Source organism: Coloeus monedula (assembly GCF_965178545.1).
Source record: "Coloeus monedula genome assembly, chromosome: 4".
NCBI lineage: Eukaryota > Metazoa > Chordata > Aves > Passeriformes > Corvidae > Coloeus > Coloeus monedula.
In genome coordinates this window covers 9,517,746-9,543,920 of record NC_138784.1, presented here as the reverse complement: position 1 = coordinate 9,543,920, position 26,175 = coordinate 9,517,746, and the positions used below count along the sequence as shown (strand labels likewise).

Sequence of the window (26,175 nt, the reverse complement as noted above, 5' to 3'; positions counted from 1 at the left end):
CCTGGAGCCATAGATTGCAAGATACGTAGTGTTACCTGGGGAAGTCAGAACAAGTAAAAACAGATTGAACTTCAGGGCTCTATGAGGCAGTTGATGAAGATCAGTGCTTGCTCATTCTCTCCCTCAGACTGTCTGTCTTGGGGTTTTGTTTTACCCTTTTGAGCAGCCCTTTCCATTTTTTCTTCCTCTTTAGCTTTAATATCGGAGCCGGTTTCGGTCACCATGGCTCTGGGAAGAGCTGCCTATCTGCGCGGAGTTGACTTTTTACAGCTCGGCCAGCTTTTCTCCTGGGTAGCTTCAGCAATGCTCTTGACTGGGATTTAATCGACAAGATCAGTTCGGCTTTTTGTGCGATTTTTATGGCTCAGTCCATTTCCTAGATCATGCACAGAAACTTTCGGAAGTGGATTTTCTACGTGTTTCTATGCTTTGGAGTCATCTATGTCAAATTAGGGTAAGTCCTTGTGCACGACAAATCTCCTTGGCTTTTGGGTCACGTTAGTGCAGAGTTGGGAGAAAAATACTGCAAAGGAGGGAAAAAAAAAAAAAAAAAAAAGGAAAAGAAAAGGAAAGATGTGGTTATTTCTCTCTCCGCCCCCCGGGTGTCCGAGCGCCGGCAGCCCCCCGAAGCACGGCCGTGGGTCTCTCCGGTCCCGGGCCATGCCCGGCGGCGGGGCGCTCTGCTCGCCCCGAGCTTGCAGGGAGCCGGTCGCGGGTGATGACGGATCCTTTTATTTTGTACTGCTTAAGCGAACTTAAATATTATCTCTGGCTTGCAGTACCCACAAAGGAAAAAAAAAGAAAAAGGCAGCCTGACAGAGTTAACTCAGGCGCTGCTGCTGGGACAATAGAGCAGAGCTGAGGTATTAGGCGAAAGGGGCGGGAGGAGGGGAATCCCTGCTCTGAACCTGCGCTCAGGGATTTGGTTTATGCAGGCCTAGACACAATTTGCGTTTCTATCCATCACACGGACGTGTTGAAATTAACTTGACAACTGGTCCGGCTACCTCTGCTCTGGTGCTCCCGGGAAGCCAAGCGGGCTCAGCCGAAGGGACCGGCCCGGGGCCCTGGAGGGTGCGGCGGGGGCTCCCGGGGAGCCCGCTGTTTGCTCCTCGGTGTTTGATCACCGCAATCGAGAGCACGCGGTTATTTTGGTTGCCAAGTTTCGCCCTCTTTCCCTCTGCCTCTCCCCCAGTGCCTGTATGCCCTTATTAATATTGCTCGTCGCAGTAGGCTGACTTGAGTTGAATTTCCACATTCCTGAGCCCCAGCCGAGTCCTTACCTGTCGAGCTACAAACTCTTTAAAGATCCTGTCTTTGCATAGCTGCGGGATTTTTATTTTTTTTTTTATGATCAAGAATGCGTAAGGTGAGTTGCAATCCAAAAACGCTCGCTTCCCACCTTGAAATCAATACGTGGAAGAGGACGGGGAAGCCAAAGGGCAGCTCCCAAAGGCTTGAGAACGGGCACAGTTCCCCGGAGCGACAAGCAGGCTGGAGCCCGACCAGAGCAGCGGAGCGAGAGGGCAACGGGGAGCGAGGAGCGGCCTGGCCCTGCCCGCGGGGACCCGCCGCCGCGGGCGCTGCTCCGCGCACGATGCGCGCCGAGAACAGCCCCGTCCCCCGTGTCAGGAGCCCAGGCAGCGGCGGGAGGAGGGGGCTGGCAAGGAGAGGGAGGGAATCTGCAAGAGGGAGCACGCCAGAGCCGAGGATTAAGGTTAAACAGCGGGGGGAAGGAATTAATCTGGGCTCCTCGGGGATGAGAAAGGGAGCGGCAGGCTCTGTATACTCCCAGCTCCTGCAGCTGCGGGCAGCAAGGGCAGAGCTGTCCCATTTACAGGGCGCCGGCGAGACCCGCGGGCTGCGTCCCGGCAGTGTTCCCAGCGGGTTGTTCGGCAGACACCAGCCAGGTCGCATCCCTTTGTGTTTGCTTACTTAGGTATTTTTGGCACGGCTCTCGCCCCGCCCCTGCTGCCGCAGGTGCCGCCGCGGTGGCCGGCGGAGCACGGCGCTGCCCCGCAGGCGACCCGCGGAGGATGCGCGGATGCGGAAGGGGCACGGGCGACGCCCTCCGCGCTGCCCCCTACCCTGCCCCGGTGGGGACCCCGCGTCCGCCCCTGCCCCAGCTGAGGCACATGCCCGGGGGTAGCTCCAAATCCTGACCGCTGGAGACAGGAGGTCTTTTCAGTGCTCTAACCTTTGCGAGGCCAAGTACCTGTGCAGCCCTTTGTCGTAGCCGTGGTCGGCAGCGATGGGCTCTGTCGTCCTCCAGGCTCGGATTGCTGCGAGTGTAGTGAATTTGTTGAGGCTGTGTATCCATAAATGAAGCGATGACAGGGTACCCTATCTACTTCAATAGTGTGAGGACTTTGTACAGCACACCCATCACAGAGAGGCAGGCGAGCTCGAAGAAAACGCTTTGCAAAATAAGGGCAATAATACAGCTATTGCTTTCGCTGCGGCGGAAGGGAACAGAGGATTGGGCACTTGTTGCAGTCTGGAAGGCAGATCTCTTTTCGAAATTGATTTTGGCTATTTTAGAAGGGACGCAGAGCAAAAATCACAAGAATGCTGTCGGACTGAGCCTGGAAGTGAAACTGAGCGCACATCAGGAACAGTAAAAGCCTTTGCGGAAACTATCAGATCCATCACCGTGCCTGTAAGGCGATGAGGATACTTCACTTTCTCTGAACAATAGGAGAGAAATTTGCTCTGAGATCCAGGGCTACTTCTGGGCTAGGCATGTGGGGTGCAATTATTTCCTCTTTCATCAGCCACTGGAACTACCATTTTGTTGAAACCATATCCTTTGGGTGTAATGATGCCTTTTCTGGTGAGCTCTTTGCTTTGGAAGAGGGGGGAGGGGGTGAGGGCGGGTGTGAAGGCAGATAAAACGCAGTCTGTCTTCCAGGGCATTCGGCTGATTTTCAGGGGGAAGGAGAGAGCTGTCGTGTCAGCCACGGCAAAGAGGGGAGGCTTGGCAGGTTGACTTTTTTTTTCCTTACTGCTGAGCACGTCTTCGTGTCTGAATAAAACGTGCTAAAAGCTCCACTTTCGGTGGCAAACATGACACCGAGGGGAGAGAAAATAACGCAATACAGAAACTGTTGGACGGGCCGGGGTGTTGCATGGGGTGACATGGCAGGGTCCCACAAAAAAACCACTATCTTCTCCAGGTAGGAGGAGAGAGCAGGGTCCCACTCAGGTAGTCCTCCCTCTCGGGGATCTTCCGTTGTTTCCGTGTCTATTTCCGGTCCCCCAGTTTGCTGGAGAAACAGGCGTGAGGTGAAGCATCCCTTAATATTTCTGTCGATTACGTTTCCAGGCACTGAAGCGTAAAGCATCTGCAGCCCCGCTAACTCCATTTAACCCCTCGCGAAAACAGGTCACATCAAATATTGACCTCAGGCAGGACTGAAACAGAAATATTTCCTGCCAAGATCACAGAGCATTCGGGTACCGTTTAATTAATAAATACGTCAGAAATTAAAAGTCACAGCAGCACCACAGATGCAAATCACAGCGGAAGGTCTGGGGATGAGTGATGTGTCTTTCAGAAAGATGGAGTCGAGGACAATACCCCGCTCAGAGATCTGGAGGAAAACCCCACCCTTTTCCTCTTTATTCTGGAGGAAAAGAAGGGTGACAGCCAGGCAGCTCCAAAGGGAGCGGGGAAAATCCCCTTTCCCCGCGGGGAGAAGGTCACGGTGCGGTTAGAGGGATGCGGGAGGCGGGAGCTGGCGCTGCCCAAGGGAGCAACGAAAGGTGTCGGCACCCCTTTGGGAGGCGGCGGGGACGCTTCTTCCGTGCCCATCCGAGCTGAGGGCGCACAGAGCTATGGACGTCGGGGACCCCGGCCCATTCTGGGAGGGCCGGAGCACGCCGCGCCCTCTCGGGACTCCCAGGGACGCTGCGGCGGGGAACGGGACAGACGGTCCCACTCGCCTCTCCTGCGTCGAAGTTCGCCTTGGCTTTGCGGCGTTTTCGGTAAAGGCCAACGAAATCCCGCTGTCCTCGCCGTCCCCGGGGCTGTCCAGCCGCGGGGAGCCCGCCCGGGTCGGCCCTGTCCCCCCGGCCCTCGGCAGACAGCGGCCGGAGCTCAGCCTCGGCGGCGGGCAGCACGTGGAGCTCTGGGAGCTCCGGCGAGGCCCCGAGAGGAGACCCGCGCGATTTATGCCCGGAACGCCGGAAGGTGCGGCCGCGGCCCGGGGCTGCCTGGCGCCGTCCCGCCGGCGGGACCATACGCTCCGCGGCCCCTCCACGGGCACCTGCCGTTGTGCTGCCGCCACCGCCTTCCCTGCCCTCCCATCGGCCAGACACCGCTTATTCTGAGACTCATTGTTGCCTTCTTTCCTCCGGCACTGGTCTTGGAGCTCGGTGAGGTACAAGGAACGCGCGGTTCCTCCCAGAAAGGACCCGGTGTGTTGCCCGCCTGGCGCACCTTCCCGGCTTCCGACGTGCCCTTCTTCCGGACCGTCCCCAGGCTTAGGGTAAAAACGGAACCGCGGCTGGGAATAGATGGATGACAGGGGAAAAAAAAAAAAAAAAAGCAAATAGTTTATTAGTGCCTGCCCGCCTGTAGTGTCGGCAACTATTTCAGTGTCATTCTGCCCCCATTTTGTCCAAAATACACCTGTTTGTGGAAAAAAAAGTGACAGATGCTGAAGTGCCCATATTAGACGTTACCGACAGCACCTCTCTTCCGGTGTGACGTTTTATTGAAGGGAATGTTTTCGTCTTCAATCAGCAAAATGAATGTGGTTCTCGCTACCCCGGCTGACATACGTATAGAAACCATTTGGATGGAATTTACAAGGTTATTCTCATCATCATCATCATAATCGTCATTCTCCTCCTCATCATCATCATTCATCATCAGTAATTTTTTGGCATAATAACCGGCCCCTGGTTTTAGAATCAAAACTAACTCCCCGAAGAGAAGCTGCAAGGCTTGGTTTCTTTATACGACTTTTCTTCCCCTACACAACACATCTGTGGATAAAGTCAGTTTCGACCTGAAAATTAGAAATTGGCAAACCGTCTTCGTTTCAGCTGGAGTGGGTCAAACTTTGCCAGCACAAGTCCGAAATTGTCCAGTGCCAACATTTACTTTGCATTTTTACAGTTCGCTCTCCCCCTCCCTTTTCCTCCCAGGTACATCTTTAAAAGCAGAGGCACGTTTAAAATACCTATCCGGAGCGGAACAAATGCTGGAAATAAAACATTCAAAGTGGCTACTCGTTCTCCTGGTTTCACGTTTAGCAGAGTTGCCCCAGCCCCATGTCTAGCAGGAGAAAGGGCACTGCAGGAGATATACATCTCTAACTCTTTTGCTGTATATACACTCGCACGCACACTTACAGAAATATAAATACGACCATTTTAGAATCCTAAATAATTATAAATAAGACGGTTCTGGAATCGTTGAAAGGCTTAAGCTTCCGTCTCTTGTTAATCGAGCTCAGCGTTTCTCCAAAGGATGTTGACTGCCCCAACGTCTGGGCTGACATTGCAGATGAAAGTGGTTAAAGCAACCAAACCCCGAGAAGATATTCATCGCATATTGAGTGGCATACAACGTTTTTGCACCAGTTCTGCAATTCCCATTCCATCTGAGGGAATATTTCGTTGTGTCGCGGAGACAGCTGCACCCGTTCTGGGACTGGTTAACTGGAGGAGTTGCTACCAGGGTGTTTGGTAGAGCTCTTAGCCAAGACATCTTCTTCAGTCATTAGGCAATTAACCTGAGACGAACATTTACAGACCGAGGGAACTTCGGAGCCTGGTTGTTGCTCATTTCAGCTGCATTTGGGTTTAATTGTCTTCGGTGGCCGTTTCTCTTTCGGGGTTCGTTTTCAGCCTCCAGTCCCGGTATCTGCAGCGCACATCTTTGCACTATCGCTCTCAGCACTTCCGAAATGAAGGACAGACGCCCAACAATGCAGAGGAAGAGCGACTGTCTCCTGCACGACTGGGGCTGCTCGGGGCGAAGGGCTCCCGCCCGCCGGAGCGGGAAGGGTCGAGCATCTCTTGGCCGCGGGGCGAGGCGGTGCCAAAGGGGCAGGAGTCGCTCGGCTCGGGGGGAAGGCGGGGGAGAGGCAACTAACCTGCCGGGAAACGTCTCTTCTCGGAAACGAGAGAAGGAGAGGGAAGAGCGGAGACGAAAGCTCTTCCTGCGGGAGTGGCGAGAGGTGTGGGGAGTCGGGAGCCGCCGGCAGCCGCCCCCCGCTCGCTCCCTACAGCGGCTGTTCCACGCTAGTCCTTTCCTTCCCTGCTCTCACGCGAAACCCAATCTCGCCGGGAAGCCACGAGTGTGCATGTCTTTATTTCTCACTCAGTCAAGCTATGACTACATATGCGTCCCTTTTTTCTTGCGTTGCTCCTGAAATCGAAGCTTAATTTTTAACATCGGGGGGACAACAACAGCCAAACCCCCGCCGAGGCTGGAGGGAAGGCGTAACCCTTTGGTGGAACCGGGACTAACCGGCCACGATAAAGCAATTAACTGAGAGCGGAGTTGGGAGCTGCCAGCTCGTTCAGGCTCTCTCTCAGGACGAGCTAAGGGTGTCACGGCAGATGCAGGGAGCTCGCAGCCCACCGAGCAGTGGAGGGGGAGTTAAAAATGCCCCATGGAGCGCGAAAGGAGCGCTTGACGGGCGAGGCGTACGGAGAAGGCTCAGCCAGGGAGCACGGATTCATTGCAGCCCGGGCTAGATCAGTGTCTTTCCATTGTCATCCTCCCCTCAAAAAAAAAAAAAAAAAAAAAAAAAAAAAAAAAAAAAAAAAGAGAGGGAGAGAAAAAAAGTAGGCGGATAGGCGGATTGCAGTGACTGACTGCCCAATGGCAGCCCCGGGTCTCAGGAGAGTTACAGAGAGAGAGAGAGAGGGAGAGAGAGAGGCACTTTCTGCCATCCAAATCCCTTAAACCATCCTCATTCCAACACAAGAACCCACTGTAACAACTTCCAACCACTGAGACATGACAGGCAGGAGCCCAGAGACAGCAGCAACAGCGAGAGCAGCAGCAGCAGCAGCAGCACACATTCTGCACAGGGAGCAGCATTAGCACCAGGGGAATACTACACACAACAATACAAACAAACAAACAAACAAACAGACAAAGCCCCCCCAAGCCCAAGGGACTGGATTCCAACTCAGATTCAAGCCACAGCTGACACCAAAAAGGGTGGGGAATTACGACCAGGGGGGGCCAGAAAGGAATAACCAAGGAAGCGAACTCAAGAGTGTAAACGGGATTCAGCCATGATCCTTTTTTCATCTCGCAGTGTGTTACTCTCAGTGTATTACCCTCAGATTTTCCTCATCCTTACCAGTGGGAGTTACCTGTAAGTGATCCAGATTTTTTTTTTTTTTTTCAAATACTGTTTGCAATGCCCCCGCTAGCAGCTACCTAGGGGCAATGCGCAGAGCGAGCAGAGGGAGCCGGGAGAAGCCAGCACGGGCGTCAGCTCCGTGCGGTGCGTGGTGGTGAGGATGGTGGTGGTGGTGGCGGCGGAGGAGGAGGAGGAGGAGATGCTGTGCTGGTGGCGGTGCTGGCGCTGCTGGTCGGACCCCGCCGGGGGAAGGGACGCACCGCCAGGTAACTCCCGGGGCTGCCCCGCTGGGGAGGCCGGGGCCCGGCGTGCCCGCAGCGGGGGCGGCGCACCTGGGAGGGCGGCGGGGCAACGGGAAGCGGAGCGGCCGGCGTCTCCCCTGGGGACTCCGACCCCGACTCCTCCTCCTGCCAAACCGGAGATGGGCATTGCTTCGCGCCCGTCGGGGGAAGGCTGTTTGTGTGCGGAGATCCCGGGGAGCGCGGGGCTGCCGCAGCCGGCGGCGAGCGCCCAACCCCGAGGCGCTCGTCGGCCGGCTGCTTTCGCTCCGGAGGGATCTCCAGTCCCGCAGTTAGAGCTGGCTCCAGGACCTTTTCCTTGCGAGGAAGGGGGTGGAGGTAGGGGTGGGGGAAATGAGAGTCGGTGGGTGGGACTGCGAGGAATTTCGGTCTCTTTTTAAAATATCTGTATCTGTATCTATCGTTGCGGTGGATAAGACGCGGCTGGGCTAGTCCGCGCGGGCTGTGGAGAGAGTGTCCGCCGTCGCTCTCCTGCAGGTCTCCCGGCAGGTCTCTGCGCCCGCCGGCCGCCGCGTTAGGGTAGCGGGGATGGTGGGCCGGGGTCCCCGCGCCGGCCGGAGGGGAGCCGGGCCCGTCCGGGGCTGCAGCCGGAGTCCGGAGGGGCTGCCGGGGAACTGTCAAGGGCTTCTGCTCTCCTGCACTCCGGAGGAGACCCGACCGCGCCGCGGGGCAGCCGTGCGGAGAGGAGGGTGCTAGGGGCGGCAGGTACCCGGCGGAGGGAGCCGGTTTAAAATCGGGGAGCCTTCTCCCTCCCTTGAGCAGCTCCCCAGTCCCGGGGGTACGGCAAGAGTCTCGGTGCCGGAACGCGGGGATCGGGCCCGGGAGAGCTCTGGGGCGGTTCGGAGCCTGCCCAGGCTGCCGGGGCTGCGGCAGAGGGGTTCACCTCTGTCGGTGATGGGGAATCCCACCTAGGCATCCCCGGTCCCGCATTTATCTCGGCTGCCGGGGCCGGATAGATTTCCCTTCTCTCCCACCCCCATGCCGACCTCAGTTTTTTGTGCCCCGACGGATGCAAATTTGAGGTCCTATCCCTGAACTATATGTGGATTAATATGTATGTGGGGTTTTTTCTCTGTAAGCGTGCACAGGAGCACATGCACATAAACAAGTACGTGTGTTCCTCTGTGTGTGTGTCCGTCTATTTTCTGTGGGCTATGGAAAAAACATATCCCACCGCTATGGGAGAAAAGTAGGAATAAACACACCCATAAAAAGAAACTAAAAGCCTATTTCTGCATTCTTAATTCTTAATGAAATGCACATGTCTTGGCCACCGATTTTTAAAAGCACTTAGATTTATGGAAGCACGTTAGATCAATTCAGCCAGAGCCGCCTGTTTCTGTTCACAGGAGGGATATGTCTGCTGCGTAGGTGACCGATAGTTTGTAAAAAAGCTTGCCATGCTATCTTTCGTTGGTTGGTTTGTTTTATTTTTCTTTTTTAGACAGGAGGAAGGAGTCGTAATAAATAAATAAATACACCCTTTTAATATAAGTGTAGCCATATTTTTCTCAAAACCGTAGGAAATTACTATCCTACCAAGTTTTCCTTCTATAAATAGTTCAAATCTTAAAACAAAAGTTTTCAACCGCACACCAGATGCTGGGATGCTGGCGGTTTCCCTTGCTGTGTGACATAATTATAAGGTCCGAAAGCAAAAGCTATAGAAGTATAATAATAATACTAAGGCGACTGCTGAGGGGAAACACAAGGGAAGCAATGCCTGCTTTATTTAAAGCCAACTGCTTGGGGATCTTTTGAGCGCTGCCCCGCGACAATGAGAAGTTGTGGTGGATAAATAATGCTCTCTCGCCTTTCCCTGGGCCGTCCCCAGTTCATCCCCTCCGCTGCAGGTCACTCGGAGCTGGACCCGCGGAGCCGCAGCGGAGGTGGCTATTGCAGCCCAGCAGAGCAGAAGCGAAAGGGATCAGGAGGTGAAACCCAACAAAGCGGAGCCCCAAAGCGACGCGCACCTCCCTCCATCCATCACTCCGGAGGGACGGAGCAGGCTGCTTTCCCGGGGAGAAAGCAGCGCGCGGGGCCAAGGGGGACAGGGTGCCTGGGACCCGAACCCCCCGCTTCCCCTCCACGCCACCCCTGGCCCCAGCCCCCGGCCACACTTGCTCCGTCTCCGCTGTGTCCCCCCAATCCTTCCCGCAGAGCGGGAGCAGCGGCGGGAGAGCTGGGCGGGCTGCGGTGCTTCGCCTCACTCCTTGTAGGAAGTGAAAAGAAAGAGGAGTTATTTCAGTGCTTAATGGAGAGCAGCCTATTGAACTTGTGGTATTTGTCTGGTGTATAAATATACTTCTCTGGCTAACTAATGGTAGCTTTTGAAGATTAAAACATAGTAGAGCCTGTTGGAGCATTATCTACCGGTGTCTGTTTCTGCTACCTTCGCTCTCCGGACTCCGGAGGGAAGGATGCTTCCCAAGCTGCCATTTAGTGAGCTCTCAGGGACTGTCAATGGTTATGGTAATTTTCCCCGAGATCTCTATCATCTTTTGGCTATGGGAACGACTCATTGGCTTCTGCATTGCTGCTCCTTCAGGGATAGAGGGGGCGAGTTTCATCGGGCGAGCAAACGGAGTGCGGGGTGTCCGTGCTCAGTCACTCTTGGTGCGGGGAATGCAGGCCGGGGGCGATGGGATGCTGCCCTGTTATTCTGCGACAAAACCTGTCAAGGAGAAATCCCATCGTCATGAAATGGGGTTTTCAGAATGGATAAGGCAATGGTGAAATGAAATGAAACGGGCACCACACCTCAGTGTCTGGTGTGCAATAGCTGGGAAGAAAGTTAAATTTTAGTCAACTACTTCCAAAATTAAAGAACCAACTCCTTTATAAAACTGATTTCTATATTGTAAGTGTGCTATCTGATAAAGTCATCTTCTTCAGCGTGCTTGCCTGGTAGCCTTTGGCCTGCTGTGGCACTGTGAACATTTTTACAACCAGAAGAATTGTGTCTGACTCTCTGAAAAAGAAAACTGACTGTGGCTCCAATAGCGGATGCATTTTAATGCTGGATATATTTTGGTAATCCAATTCAATATTTAAAGTATAAGGCTGCCATTAAATAATATTGGTGTAATTAGTATAAATATCTAAATGCCAGGATTATGTAGAACACTGCCACTGTTTCTTGCAGTGCGTGTGGGAGTGTGCATATGTCTGTACACATACACATATTTAGCTGCTTTTAAAGGTGGTGCACATCCATTTTCCATTGGTGCTCCCCTTTCACTGTTCATCTTCTTTAGGGCTGGATGCATTCACCAGCAATGTGAGAGTCGGTTCTTAAGAAGTTTATTTCGGGGATTATCTGCTGGCACATAGCCACAGTTAATTCAGTTATTTGCTATAAAGTAATTTGGAATAATTCATAAGAGAGAGTGTGTGTATGTAGTAATAGCAGCACAAATCTCCAAAGCAGATATGTTTTCTAACACCATAACACAACAAATCATTTATATTGGTGAGTTGATGTCACTGCTTGGTTAGGAAATGTAGAGAAAGAAAAATCCTCTGCATGTTTTGCATTTGTTCTGCTGGTTCTTCCACATCCTTACAATTCCGTATCCTTAACAACAGGGCTTCTTCACACTTGTGGGAAGCAGATTAGAAGGAATTAGAAGCAGATTGTTCGTATGCCTACAGGAAAGTGGTCATGCCTAATCCATAAAGATTAGGACTGCGGGAGAGAGTCCCTGGAGTTTGCCTCCTAATCTGTCAGTGCTGGAGGGAGCTGCACAGGCAGAGAACAGCCCAGCTGCTCTGTGAGGCAGAGCCTTCAAGGGGACAGTGGGCACAGCTTCACCTGCAATGTCAGCCGGTGTGACTGATGCTCCCACTTTAGCTGGTGCAGTCAGGGTTACACAGGCCTGGCCCACTCTTCTCATCCTGGTTAGATCAGGGCAGGATTAAGCTGACTGTTACAGGAATGGGTTTGTCTCTGGCTCAGTCACTGAGCTGCATGTAAATCCATCATTTCCCTGCTTTTACACCTTGTACATTTTATAACTGAGACTTTAGGGCAAGCTTGCTCTCTCAGCCTCTAGTTATGCAGTATACAATGCCCAAGGAGAGTGCTGTTGAGATCCTTAGATTCTCCTTTGACGTGGTACTGTAATAATGATCCTCTCTAAGAGGATTTGGAATAGGACTTCCTTCCACTTTACCATCCCTCGGCAATGTATTAGCTTATAGGCAGAACAGGTGAATCTTCAAAGGGTATCAAGTATTTTCAGGCTCATCTAAAGCTAATGCTTTTGCTCAGCAGAAAAGATAAAAGATATTTTTATGCTGAACCACCATAAGCTTGCCTTACCTGCCTAAGACAGGATATTTCCATGTATTGAAGCAGCTACACAAAGACAGGAGAATGATTGTGGTATGATTTTTTGGTAGCTCTAGAAGGTAAAGTCCAGCATTTCACTGTGAGACCCAGGATAAAATTCCCTGTCTAAAACCAGAGAGCTCTGGTAAATCTGTGGCTGGCCACTCCTCTCCCTGCCAAGGTCTAGCTCAAGCACTCAAATCCTGAATATCCTTGAATCCAAATGCATTTGGATGAAGACAACTCTCTCAATCCTTTGAAACAATCAGGTTCCAGAAATTAGATGTTTAGCACACCTTGAAATTGAAAAAAAAAAAAAAAATTACTTTAGAAATTATAAGGAAAGGTGACAGCACCCAGAATGTATAGGACGACAGCATGGAATTAGTACATATGTTGGGTTACTAACATAATATAAAAAGTGGGTACAAAGCAATATGAAATATTCAGATGAATAGGTAAGATTGAATAGAGATATGTTTGCGTATTAAACGCCCAACAAGGCTAGACCTCAGAAGAGAGTTTAAAGAGCTAAACAAAATGACCTGCAATTATACAGTTAGACTGACAAACACCTTTTTTGCAATGGGAAAAACATACCATGTGTACCTGGCAATATAGCATGCTGAGGGTAGAATGGTGTCATGGGCTTTCTCAGTGCACAGGACTGTGTAACTGGGGCTGAAATGCACAGAGCCTCCTAACCCCAAAATACGGTTTAACCCTCTAGTCCTCCCAAGTTACCCCAAGCAACAAAAACCTGGGACCAGCTGTAGATCAAAGGATCTCTACAGTCATGCCGACACCATGCATTACAGAGCTGGTTAATGTTGCAAGCCCAATTTCTTCAGCCCACAACCTTTGCATGTTGTTTTACCCTCGGTGGACTCTCACTGGTGCCTTTCATGGCTGCTGGCAAAGCACATCTACCTGTTAATTACCTGACAGATAAGTTTTTGCAACTCCAGGTTCGCCTGTCTGCTTGGTTCTTCTCATTATTTTTGCTCTTTCCCCCTTGATGCTCTACTGCCCTTCTGTAGAGCACCTCTCCTGCCTACCCCAGGTCTGTAACTTGCGTAGTGTTACAGTAAAACTCTACATGGAAGGGTTCTGTGAAAACCAGACAGGCCTCTCTCCGTGAGAACCATGACTGAAAAGCAAAATCTCCATGACTTTTTTGTTCTGGAATTGTGCCATGCACATGTGAATACCCTGTCAATGAGCTGAAGAAACTTGTCACCAAAAGCTTCAGGATTACAAGCCCAGAATTATGTAGGAGGATAAGAAAGTCCAGGAGTGTAGGCGCAGGAGTACTCTGGAAGAAAAGCCAAGGAAGGCATATTTCTGGAGAATGTCTTTCAGTCTTTTAAGGGTTATTAGAACCCTCTCCTCTTTTGCTGTCCCTTCAATCCTCCCCCAAATGTAGAAGGATATATTTTCTCTCCATTGTGGAGAGTTGCGCAGGACTTGCTGTTTACTTCTTGCCAAGACAATTCCTAAGTATTTGCATTTGCTATAACACATGCCTAAGGAACATATACTGCTCTAGCAAAAATGGAAAAAAATTCTAGATACAGAGACCTAAATATTTGCTCAGTACGTTTTCCTGTCCATATGCATTTCTATGACTTCTCCCTTTCATTACTGCCAACATGTTTTTAGGACAAAACTTTAGATAACATGTTGAGTTGTTTTTTCTATGCTTTCCTCTTGGGCTTTCTTTCTAAAAGTCAGTTTTCTGGATGGAGCTGAAAGTTCACTGCCTTGTTCAGTTCTAATGGAGTATGGGCATGTTTTCTGAAGTTAAGATAGTTAAGGCCAAGAGTTGCTCTTCACATAAAAACATCTTTCTTCCACTAGGAGCTGACAGCAAGATGATTATCACCTACTAATTATTTTACAGCAAATCATAGATTCTCTAGAAGATCTCAAGACAGAGTAAATCAGAGTGTTATTGTATCTTGTTTTCCTGGAAATAATTTTAATAGTGCGTACAGTTAGTACCCATATCGCTGTTATGGTTTTGAACATTTATTTTTGTTTCAGCCTATGCTTGTGGATCAGATTTCCCTTAAAAAAGGATAAACTTCATGTTTATGCAAAAATCCCACTTAATCATCGTGTTGACAGTCTTTGTTTCAGCTCTTTGTCCAAGGTCAGAAATCACCCTGAGTTCCTAATAAGGAGAAAAAGGACATCCAGCGGTATAGCAAGTGTGCAAGTGAGGGTGGAAGTGAGGGTCAGGTGTTTGATAGGTGGCAGAAGAATTTCCCCCATGTAGTGGCACCAAGTTCACTGGTTCCTGCACATTCCAAATGTTTTATTTGGAGTACAGCCACACTGTTACTAGGCAGTGGCACCACTTTCAAACCTGATGGAACTCTGTGGACTTTACTGGCAGATTTGTGATGCAAAAGTAATGCTGGCAAGTTGCATCTCACCTGCACGTACTTGGAATGCACAACCGAAGGCATTTGAAATAATTTCATGCTGGATGGCCATCACCGTGTAGCATTTTAGCAAGCTCTTATATCTTGTCCTTTAAGCACTAAGGGCCTAAGGCTTCTCTCCTCTGAGGCCATATCCACAGCTCAGCAAGCTAATAAAGCAGGAGTGACTCTGCTGCAGTCAATGGAGTGACTCAGTGCAATCAAGAAGAGTACCAACAGAAAGTCAGCACCAGCCTTGTTCTTACAGTATCCCTTTGAATGCAGCCTTGGCACAGGCTCCCATTTTATGCAATTTATAGGGAATCTGGCCATAGTTCACAAGAACATACAGCGAAGACAATATTGATAGGAGGCCATGCCAGACAAACCCCAAAATCAGTTCCATGGGCCACTGAAAGAATCATGGCCTTTGGAATCAGCAAGGCCAGACGTAAGTCCAAAACCTTATTTAATTTTTTGAGGGGAAAAGCACATCAAAAACCTTGCAGCATTTGCTGTTGCGTGAGAGGTATAGCAGAGCATCCCAGGCTTCAAAGCTGGAAGTAAGCATAAGCCAGAAAGATATAAACCACTATCTGCATGCAATAGGGCCTGGGAAATGTTTTGAGTTGTATCTAATTTAAAATCTTAAAGTGCTGCAGTACTGGGACTGGATATCATATCCACCTTCCTAGTCTGGCCGAAGTGAGACATAATTATCAAATGTGACTACTATTTAATAATAGTTTCTTTCATTCAAGGATTGTAAGTCAATTAATCCTACCAGTATTCAAGTGAATTTGTCAAGGATCATTTCCCTCACTGCTGGGGTAGAATGCAGCAGCTGCTGTGCAGCACCCAGCAGAGCTGTATGGACATGCAGGACCAGCACCAGTCCTGACATTCCTGGCAGCAAGGCAGGAAAGCATCTGAAAAAGCCCAAGCACATCTCTAATTGATCTGGACCCTAGCCAGGACCAGTCTCTCTAAAGATTGCACTTTCCCATGGTGGGTTTCACTCTGTGTTGAAGACAGGAACAGTCCGAGACTGGGCTAGTGTCTGAGATGCTGAATAGCAGTATCGTGACTTCTGCCTGCCTCAGTTTCCCACAGCTTTAATAGGGCAATAACAGCACTGGCAAGACTTGAAGGTAGGGGAGGGGCAGGAGAGCAAGAACTGCCACAGCATTTTGGAAAGAGAAAATGCAGCGTAAGTGCTGCGTCATTACTTTCAGTGACTCTGACCACAAGCAGCAAAGACGGCGCGATTTGCGTCTCATCTGAAACATGGCATCACCGTCGCCCTCTTCACCACCATGCCAAGCATGCCCTCGGGGAGAGGTCGGGGAAAGGGCTGCTCACCAAAGTCATGAGCGTCATTTCTGACAGTGCCTTCTCCTTCCCTGGGAGCCAGACAGCCACTGTGGGCAGTGTGACACAAGACTTGGCCTCAGAGAGCTGCTGGCCTTGGGGTATGAGGCGGCCGCTGGTGTGCTGGGCATCAGGCAGGACATGGTTAAGGGAGTGCTGAAGGGAATGGCCACATCTCTCATGACTCCTTTGGCTGCTTGCCAGGGAGCCATGTGACTCCTTGGTCAAAAGAGTCCTCTCAACCATGAGACACTTTTTTTCCCCCTCTGGTTGTACCTTTTCTTTTCTGAAGTTAAAAGAAAACAAAACATACCCACAAAACTTTCCACATTAAAGTTATATTGTAGTCTGATGACTCAGGGTGAGAGATTCAAGGGGAATGAAGAGGAAGGGAAACATTCCTGAATCAGATCTGTTGTGCTGAGCCTTACAGAAAAGGATGATTTTGCTGGATGGAGAACAGCTCTGCTGCAGCACAGTGAGCAAGAAGCAAAGGATGGGACTTAAATCCCTTCCCTGCTGCTGTGGACTACTGCTAAATCTCTCAGGGTAGTTTCAAACCCAGTGGACTTTGACGCTATCGAGAGGGCTGAGGGTGGAAGCGCAAATAAATATGGCCTCATCTGATTCCACTCCCATGGCCTAAAGAGTACATCAACTAACTTTACAGTTTTTGCTTAGCTTTTTTTTATTGGCACTGCCCACAATAATTAGATTGGCACATCCCTAGTAGACTCCCTGGAGTCTTTTATTCCTCTGCCTACTCTGTCTCTGGGGAGCTTTGCCCAGGGTAGGTGCCTCTGAGGGGCAGGATGGGGTCAGGTTATTGTTGTTAATGTCACTCTGGTTATGTTGTAAAAGATGTATCAAAGAGGAAGTTCTTGCACTATGACCTAAAGGTCATCAGACTCTGGATTAGGCTAATCTCTAAAAATTTGTTCCCCAGACAGATCCTTTTGACCGAGAGTAACTTACCTCTAGGCATGGAGCTTTGTCATGTGTTTTATGATCTTCATTGTTCCAGAGAAGCTCCACAGCCCTGGCAGAGGTTTGTTCTGTCTTCTCTTGCTGGGCCATGATCCACTAATTGTTGTGTTGAGGTTAGGCTTCACACCTTGAACTAAGGATGAAAGAGAGCAGGGAAGATGAGAAGGACTTGCATGCAGTGATGTGAGCAGCACAGCCTCACCCGGACACATGCTGTCGATTTTGAAGTCAGTTTGCTGTTTTCATGGCACAGCACTTGGGAAGTCATACAGTCTGCATCTCACTGTGCCTTTGTCCTCTCTTTGGAGCAAAAGGGCAAAACATTTTGAAAATTGCCAGCCAAGAGATTTTCCAGGCCTGTTAGTCTCTTTGGGACTCTTGCAGGCTGCACTGAGTGGTTGGAAAGGCTGTGGATGGAGAGTGCAAGTTCAGGGATGTCCATGAACCAGTAACACAGAATGCAAGCTGTGCCAGGGGTGTGGAGGTGCAGGACAGGATTTAGAAACAACAGCTTGCTCCTTCCTTTGTAATCCCCAAATGCAGACATGCTTCTGAGCAGAGCCAAGGTAGCCTCTTGGTGTAAATACTCACTTTTAAGGAATGCACTTAAAACAAGCATATGTGGCTGGCCCTGTGTGCTCCTCTCCTCTCCCCGCCCCAGCTAGGCAGTGTGCTAAAGCCAGTCCCTTAGCAACAAGACTTGGCAGGTGGCACCTGATGATGTAATTGTGCCCCTGGGCCATTAGGAGTCATGAGGTGCAGCCAGATGCTCCTGATCTGTCCATGGGTGTGATTTTTTGTCAAGTGTCGTCTTACTGCAATTAGGAAATTTGTTCAGTTTGGGTCAAGTACTTCTGTTAGGGTGCTCTTCACACTTAACATGTGTTGGCATGGGAGAAATGTGTGGATGTCCAGGGCTGAGGGGTGTTCCTCCAGCTAACAGGGAAGAGATCCTACTTCTCACCACTTTGATCTCCACTTATTTCCAAATCCGGACTTTCCCTTCAGGAAGACCCACTAACCTGAGCATCGATTCAGGTGCAAATAATGAAGTGGCTCCCTTGGACAAGATGCTCCATTTTGTATGTAAGAGATGAGGAACCTTCTAAGAGTTTGCCACTTTTGCTTCCTGGGATTTCCATTTTGCAATAAGGTCTTTTAATTCTTAAATATATGAGGGCCATGCTGCAGGGGAGATCGAATGACAGTTCCTTTTTGCAGTTTGAAAACACCTTGCCGTTCCAGGCTTTCTTGCCTTGCTGTCTTGGTGTGGAAGCTAGGGGTTGAATCAGTCACACCTTCATATTAAAGACTTGGTGTAGCAAAGTCCAACAGACAGTGACGTGTTCTGGCTATCATGGAGGTGAGTAGGAAAGGGGGGCCTCCAGTGAATTGTGGAGTTTGTTCTCTGTGTCTTTCCTTGGGCAGAGCTGTCGGTGCCTGCCATGTTTGCTGCAGTGCTGTAGGAGATAAGAAATGAGGTAGTCAAGAAGAGGCTTAAAGTGCTCCCAAGTCTTGCTTCAACTTTGGGGAAGCCTTTCCTGACAGTGTGCAGGAAAGCTCTTCCAGCATTGCCTGCTTGACCTGCAAGCAGGGGAGGACGGCTCTGTGTCTTGGAAGCACATGCAAGACTTGTGCTATTTTCCCTACTCACAGCCAGCTAGGTACTGCCTAAAGTTGAACTTTAAACTTTGGTTCCACCCAAACGTTGCCTGAATAACTTCAGGATTTAGCTCACAGTATTTTGTTAGGAGAGTGCTGTTTTTTGGAAAGAGAAACTGGTGCATTTTACCTCTCCAAAACTGAAAACCAACTTTCAGCACTAGCCAAAGTCCCGCTTTTCTTTGTATTGCCCAGACAGGATTATTTGAGGTGTATCAGATATTTTCTTACATGATAGTTGCCATTGTACACCTAATTAGAAATCAGCTTTAGCCTTCTGACAACAGCTGGCACAGATTATGTACGCTCTAAGACATCTTGTGAGATAATTAAAGTGTTTACTGAAAACATAGCAGAGCAAAAGGAATGTTTCTCAAAGCAGAGCCACTTTACAGGTTGGTTGTGTGCGTTTTGTTAAATGCAGCCCAGGCATAACTATCCTGATTTGGATGAATTCCCCAGAAATTAATCTGGTGCCATATTTTTTGAGAAAAAAATCCTGAAATTCTTTCAGTTTCTGGCTCCTTTTTAAATTAAACAGATGTATATGAATATACTGCTTGTGAAGGGTGCCTGAATCACAGCCCTGAAAAATGAATTCCTCTTCTTACCCACAAAACCAGCACAGCACAAGCAGAGGGTGTGTGAGCTTCCCCACTCCACCCCATCCTCATGTCTCATCCATGACCTAGAGGGGCAACCTCTAGCTAGGCATAAGCGGGTGGCTCAGTCTCTGTACTTATTTAATCCTTGGCCAACCTGCCAAGGCTGCCAAAGAGGGTGCCAATTGTGGTGGTGGTTTCTGTGATGTGGATAGTCATCCACTGGGAACTGGATTAAGACCATCAACTCATTTCAAATACTCTAGGCCACAAAGCTTCTGCCAACCAGTAACCATTTGTTTGGTCACTACCGACTTGGGTCATGTTTGGATCAGCGATGAAAGGCTCCATATCCCAATACCAAGCCCCTGAGCCATACAGTTTCCCAGAATAATTTTTTAAAAAGAGGAAAACATTATTCTTTGTCCTAGATTCTACTTTGATCTGCTGATTTTTAATGTGCATATTGGCACTTTAAGATACATAATTTTCATTACTTGATTGTAGAGGGCTTAGATGATGGGAAGGATTTTGGAAGATGGCAGGTGGCAGACCCATGTGGTGTGATCCGAAATAAGCTCTCCGAGATAGTGTCTACACACTCTGGAACCCCAGCTTACATTATGTTTTAACCTATAATTGATTTTGCACCTTCAAATTTATCTTACAATCCCTCAGGAGAAAAACTGCCATTAAAATTGAAGATCAGATTCTCCATTGCTCTTGTTCTTTCAGAGATACCTAGTTGTGTGTCAGATCTGGTAACATTTCCAGCAGCTGTTTATATTGTCAGTGGCCCCGGCTGAACCCACCACAGATCTCTGTGCATGCCCACTAGCACCCTGAGTTGTTGGGAGGTGATTTATTTCTCAGATACTGGAGAACTGCAGGAGGCAGAGACTAATTATTTTCGCTCAAATCATATGGCCCAGCAGGGCAGGAACTGGAATGGAGTTCCAGCTTGACCCCCAAACCATAAGTCCTTCTCTTCAGCACACCTGATAGTGGAGTTAGGGGCAGCTGAAATAGTTTTGTTGGTAATAAATAGTATTGCTTCCTGGGCTGTAGCTCTTGCCCAGAAGAGACCCAGCCCAGAGAACACCAAAGGTGAGCAGCACATTTTCAGCATGCCGAATGAAAGATTCTGGCCTTCCTCAGGTAATACATAACCATGCAGTGTTGCCACCAGCTCTCCCTTGAGATGAAGCAATTCCTGAAGGGTAACTGGTTTTGTTTTTCTGGGGGTAATTTACACTGAAGCTAGCATGAGGGCATTACTTCAATTGCTTTAGTTCCTTGGAACAGTGAGTCACCTGTCTCTTTCTTCCCTATTACACATGGAAGTGACGTGTGCTGGGATAACAAAGGAGTGACTGTTAAGATGATAGAGAATTCTGAGCAAATCCATTACAGCTATGGATATTCTGAAGCAATGAATAGGGGGAAAAATGATGGTATTTATTGATGGTATTGTGAGGCTGTGGTAGAACCTGCTTTCTCTCACACAGGTGAAGTGTCAGAGGCATCTTACCAGTCGTATATTAGTCTTGGACTGTGAAACATCTATTTTGGATTTCCTTTTATTTTGTTAAAAAGAAAAGGAAAAGATTTTATTTTATGTATCCTCGTGCTGTGAAGAAGTTATCCCTGTTAAGAGAAATAGAGGAAGATAAAGAGTAGGGAAGAAATTGTGCTTAAACAATTATATGTAGCCATATAGATATGCATAGAAATAATAATTCTTTAATTTTTTTAAAACTAAGTGTGTCTCTTCTCTCTTTCTCTGCTTATTTGGAGCCCTTTGCATATAGTTTCTCTTTCCAGTGTAGAAGCTTCCCTTTCAGTAACAGCTGAAGCTTAAGTTCATGGAGAGCTGGAAGCATACAGGCTTTGGAGAGCTTGTAGTTACATCATGTATTTAAACAGACCATGTCACACACGTAGAAAACACAGGATATACACAGTGCCCAGCACCCTTGTATGTTCCCTGAGTACAAAGGGATTCCAAGACATGCTTAACTCTTTCCTGAAGCAAGCTCTAAATTTGGGTGGCATGTCTCAAGTTTACGTTTTCCCTTCCAAACCCATTAAAAGTGAGCCGAAAATGTACCTTGTCAGAGAACTCTCACTTTGGGACACCCGAGTTTATGTAAGTAAGTCAGATTTTGCCTTTCAGCCTGTTGGCTGCGTGTGAAGACCAAGCTTACCATCCTAGGAGTTTTGAGATGGGAGGTGGAGTGATGGTGGCACGGGAGGGACAGCCAGGGAAGGGCCTGCATGTTCCCCAGGGAGAAGGGAATGGAGAGAAGGGAGGGGTGGAAAAACCCATCAGGAAGGAGACTAACAACTGAAAGGAAAAAAGTAAGAAGTCCATGAAGTCTGAAAAAGGTGCATCTGGAGGATGAAACAGGCTTTAGGATGGCTGCCAGAGAGGGAGCCAGTTCTTGGTATGTTTAGCATTTAGTCCAGTCATTGCTCAACCTGTCCTGTTGGTCCAAGCCATGACCCCATCAGTTGGTCTGAAATTTAATCACCTCACAGCAGCTTTTTTGCCACTCATCATGAGGATCACAGCTTGGAGAGGAGCATATCCTGTAACCAGAAGGCAAGTGGGGTGTTAGGAAGTGTGATCAGGAGGTGTGAGCAGAGTGGCTCAGCAAACCAAGCTCAGCCCAGAGACACCCACTGTGTGGCTGGTGGCTTGGTTTTCCCCAGACAGGATGTGACTGACCATTCTGGCCAGGGAGAGAGACAACAAAGGACAGAGCGCAGGTCATAGCTGGCTAGTTTCAGCTAGTAGAGCTTGATCCCCTTTTTGAGAGGAGAAGTACAGGAGAGGAAATGTAAAAGAGATAAGAGACAAAGCACAGTTTACATCAGGAAGAGAATTTGGTATTGGAAGATTTTCTGCATGGCTGCTCCACATAAATTGTGCTCAGCTCTACGGTTGCAGGATTTTGGTGTCTCTGATGTGGCTCTTGAATTGCCCTAAGGACAATTCTGTGATTTAGCATCTGAGAAATATAAGGCCTCACATGGGTGCACTTTTAAACTTAGAGATTCAGAAGCGCTCTAATTCTGATGGTTAAAAGGGATGTGGAATAAAGGCTGTCTTTACAGGATTTAATTTGTGGATATAGGGTGAAAATACAGTATGGCCTGAGAGTCCACAACCCCAGTGTGTACTGGGAATACATAGTATTGCAAATCTTTGGTGTGACACTGGTGTGTGAGGCTGAATTCACAGTTGCTGCTGAGGGGATGCTCAGCTTTGCCTTCCTCTAGAGCATGAATTCATTTCAAAAGCCAAGCTTTCAGGGAGTATAGCGTTGTTTGTGTGCAGCCAAACCATAAGGGATTTTTTTCCCAAATTAAATACAGCTCTTTCTTTGCCATCTTTAGAACTATTTTCAATATTTCAGCTGACTGGGATCCAGTTTTTAAAATATATATAGAAGTCTTTGCTTGGCACAGAATAGAAACCTTGGCTTTTATAGCACCCATGCACTACAAGGGTCTAGTTTATTACTTTGTAAAGTGTTTTTTGGGATATATGTTTCTTTATATAAAACTAAGTCCAGAAAAATTCATATTTCACATCTCTCTTCTCTGTTGTTTTCTTCATGGATAGAAATATATATATAAAAGATTTATAAGGTATGGAAAGACTCCAGAGAAGGTCTGAGTGATTATGAGTGGTTTTGGGTTTTTAGGTTTTTAGCTTTTCTTAGAGTTCTCTCTTCAAAGTTGCACATCATTTTAGTTGAAATTGGTACCTCATCCATACATATATGATTTTGCTGTGTGTCCAAGCCTGATTCTCAGTTTCACTCAGCAGTTTTCACCAAGGATATATATGTAGACCTGAGACCAGGCAAATATTAACATAAGTTGGCTATTGTATCTCATCCTTCTCGGTAACTCGAATTAAACTCCTTGAGATGAAGACTGGTATCTGAAGTAAGCTATCTTAATCAAGGCTTATCTCACTGTAGCTATGCCATTTCAGTCTTGTCATACAATCTCAGAGCTGTATTTTCTTTTTCTCCCTCTCCTCTCTTCCCTCTATTATTGTTTCTAAAATAAAATGATTAAGGAAGGAGATAACTGACAGAGAAGCACATGAAACTCAAAGGAGGCTCAGAAACCACCTATAATTCCCATCAGTGTATTCTACTATTTGGAATAAACCTCAAGTCACTCACTTTCCCTGAAATGGGAACCCCAAAATGCACTTCCCGGGGACCAAGAAGCACCTGGCAAATACCTGGAGAGAGACTTGCTCTCATGTTCAGCAACACATGCAGGCACACACATGCAGTTCCCCAGGCAGAAGAGTAAATGCTCGCTCCAGTGCTTCCAAGTTGAGAACACATATCTGGGCAAGCATAGGTTATTATAACTCTGGACAGCAAACCACAAAGGCATTCAAAGAATCACCACCACAGCATTTTACAGAATATTATTACAACTGTCACTAGGAGTTCTGTCAGAAATCTGGAAATTGCAAAGGACAAAAATTTAACTGCTGAGAAGCAGAGAATTCTCAAAAATTGTCTGGCAGTATGCTGGCACATTTGACCTGACAGAAAAGTGCTGGACTATTGCTGCTAAAGATCCTGGAGAGTAAAAGGGGAGAGTAGTGTCAGAATGATACTTGTGTACCCCTGAATGATACTCATGTGTCCCTCTTCCTTCAAGATCCTAATGCATTCTCATTAGTGTTTTCATGTCTGCTTGCTCTCCTCCTCTGTATTGCACCACCTCTGAAGCTGGACTAGCTCCAAGGACTAACTTGAATACTGCTTAAAATCTCACATCTCATTAGAACTGAGACTTTGGAAACAAGTTTGAGTTTTAAGAGAGAGAAAGTAAATGGAGCTGTTCTCATATAACCTTTACCTACACCAACAAAATAAGTCACAGCAAGATTGCATTTAAATTATATCTGGTTGGGCATGACCTCTTGTGCTGTTAAAAGCCTTATTTTGTGCATTATGTATTCTGATAAGATGCATGGCGTTTTGTGTTGCTCCAAATTTTAATTTTACTTTATGAATCCTTTCCCCTTGTTCCCTTGTTGCAAGAGGCTGTCAGAAGAGAAGTAGGGATTTGGACACAAGGATCTGAAAGCCAGCACTTTTGAAACTTGGGAGTTTCTGTAGGAAGGGGTTTTGGTAGTTTGGGTGCTTGGGATATCTTTTAGATGGGAGATGGAGCGGGGCTGTCATGCAAAGGTGCAGAGCTTGAATTCCTTCTTTAAGTCCCACATGAGCAGTGGCTCTGAGGAATCTTCTCCATGCTGCATCCTTTTTAGATGCTACTTCAACCCAAAGTGATCCATGAGCACATTGCCTGAAAGCTTTTGGTTGCATTACTAGGAGTGAAATGATTAAGCACACTAATTACCATTTCTGCCAGATTTCAGGAAAAGCAGATTTGTGGCATGAACTGGGCAGCTCATGTTTCTCTTGAGTTTAAGGTTTCAGGCTCCTTGCAGACTGAGGGGAGCAGTGAGGTTTCAGTAGCTGGTGTGTTGAAGGGCAAATGAACTCATTACAGAAGCACTCGTGACCAGAACAGGGCTGCAGCTCCAGCAGTGAGTGAGGACATGTTCATGCAGTTGGCCCCAGTTCCTGTCTGTGGGAGAGCCTGCCAGCATGTTTGAAAGTGCTGCTGGGGGTGTGTAAGCTGCTGGCAACAAAGCCTTGCTGCCTCTGTCATCATGTATTCCAGGGATGTCTTTCTTAGAGCCCCACATGTGGCTCAAGGAGACCCTGTGGGTGCTCCAGTATGCTGGGATGGGATTGCCATACCCAGAGTGATGCTGCCCTGTAGAGAATAAAGGTTTATCCTGGAAATACCTGAGAGAGTTACGAAACATTATCTTTACTGCTGGTCATGCCCACCTCCCTCCAAAGCCAGGTGTCTTAATACTGATAGTTCAGGGCCTTGTCTGTAACACAGTACTGGCACTGTGGAGGTGTGAAAGTGCCCAGTTGTGCAAAATCCTTTCCGCCGGCACTGCTCTGATGACAATCTGGAAATTGAAGTTCAACTTCAGTTTGACAGGACAAGAGGATATGGGCTCAAGCTGTGCCAGGGGAGGTTCAGGTTGGAAATCAGGAAGAATTTCTTCATGGAAGGTGTTGTAGACATTGGCTGCCTTGAGAGGTGGTGGAGTCCCTATCCCTGGAGGTGTCCAAGGAACACCGTGGTTGATAAGGTCACAGGCTGGACTTGATGATCTGGGAGGTCTTTTACAACCTTAATGGTTCTATGATCATATCTTCTCACTTTGGTCCCAGAGCTGGATGGATATTTTGTTGTCTAGTGTGGTTATTTGCAATCAGGAGAAAAAAACAATTGTATGTTTTAAGTGCAAAAAGCCTCATAAGCTATAGACCACAGGGTGAATGAGAATATGTTGGACCAGGGGTGCTTTTCAGGCAACCTGAGGCCATAAACAAGGTAAAATTGTGGATTGTTGTAGAGTCATATGATCCTATAAGGCCTAGAAATGGACACAAGACAATTCCTCAGGGGTGCAGCATGCTCTTTCCCAGCCAAAATGACTTACGAGATATTACGCATGAAGCCCATCAGTCATCCAAGGCTGACTATTGTGTCTGACGTAGGAAATACCGATTCTGGGGGGAAATATGTTTATGTATGTGCTGGTGGTTTTATAACTGCTGCTTAGGTTTGGGGCTTCAGAAGTGTCTCCAGGGAGCCTGGGTTAATGGGTACAAGAGGTGCAGGATGAGTACCAGAGGAGGATTTCCACAGCTTAGCAGTTGATATCACCACAATGTAAGTGATATCAGTGTCTTGCTGAACAAAGCAATCTGTTGTACTGGGTTCTCGTCTAGGGTCAGTTCTGGCGTTTTGTGGCCAATTTTCACCAAAATTCTTAAGTCTGGGAGTATCCCACTGGCTGTGGCTTGAACTCAGTAGGAGCATATGCGTTTAAAACTTTGTACACACACTTTAGAGTGTGTCAGCAGCCCATGCCTGGTGTGCTCCACGGGGCCAGCACCGAAAGGCTGAGTGCCATCAGCAGCCACCAGTGACGTGCGTGCTTCAGTCACAGCCTGCTCCCCCGGGTGGGTGGTTGCTTCACCAGACTGTTTTCAGTTACATTTTTACTCCTGACCA

General features: G+C 48.2%; 1 protein-coding gene across 2 annotated transcripts in view; it reads left to right on the top strand.

Annotated features, from left to right (window-relative positions):
* Nucleotides 1-383: 383 nt before the first annotated feature.
* WNT7B (Wnt family member 7B) overlaps nt 384-26,175 on the top strand; it is a gene marked incomplete at both ends in the record, with an annotated part of 91,235 nt that continues 65,443 nt past the window's right edge. Inside the window, one exon of one of the 2 annotated variants that reach the window (XM_082281199.1) lies at nt 384-454. In XM_082281199.1, coding sequence (XP_082137325.1) covers nt 384-454 — 71 coding nt within the window. Of the gene's footprint in view, nt 455-7,263; nt 7,347-26,175 lie in introns of those variants that run through there. The other variant, XM_082281198.1, reaches the window with a different exon arrangement.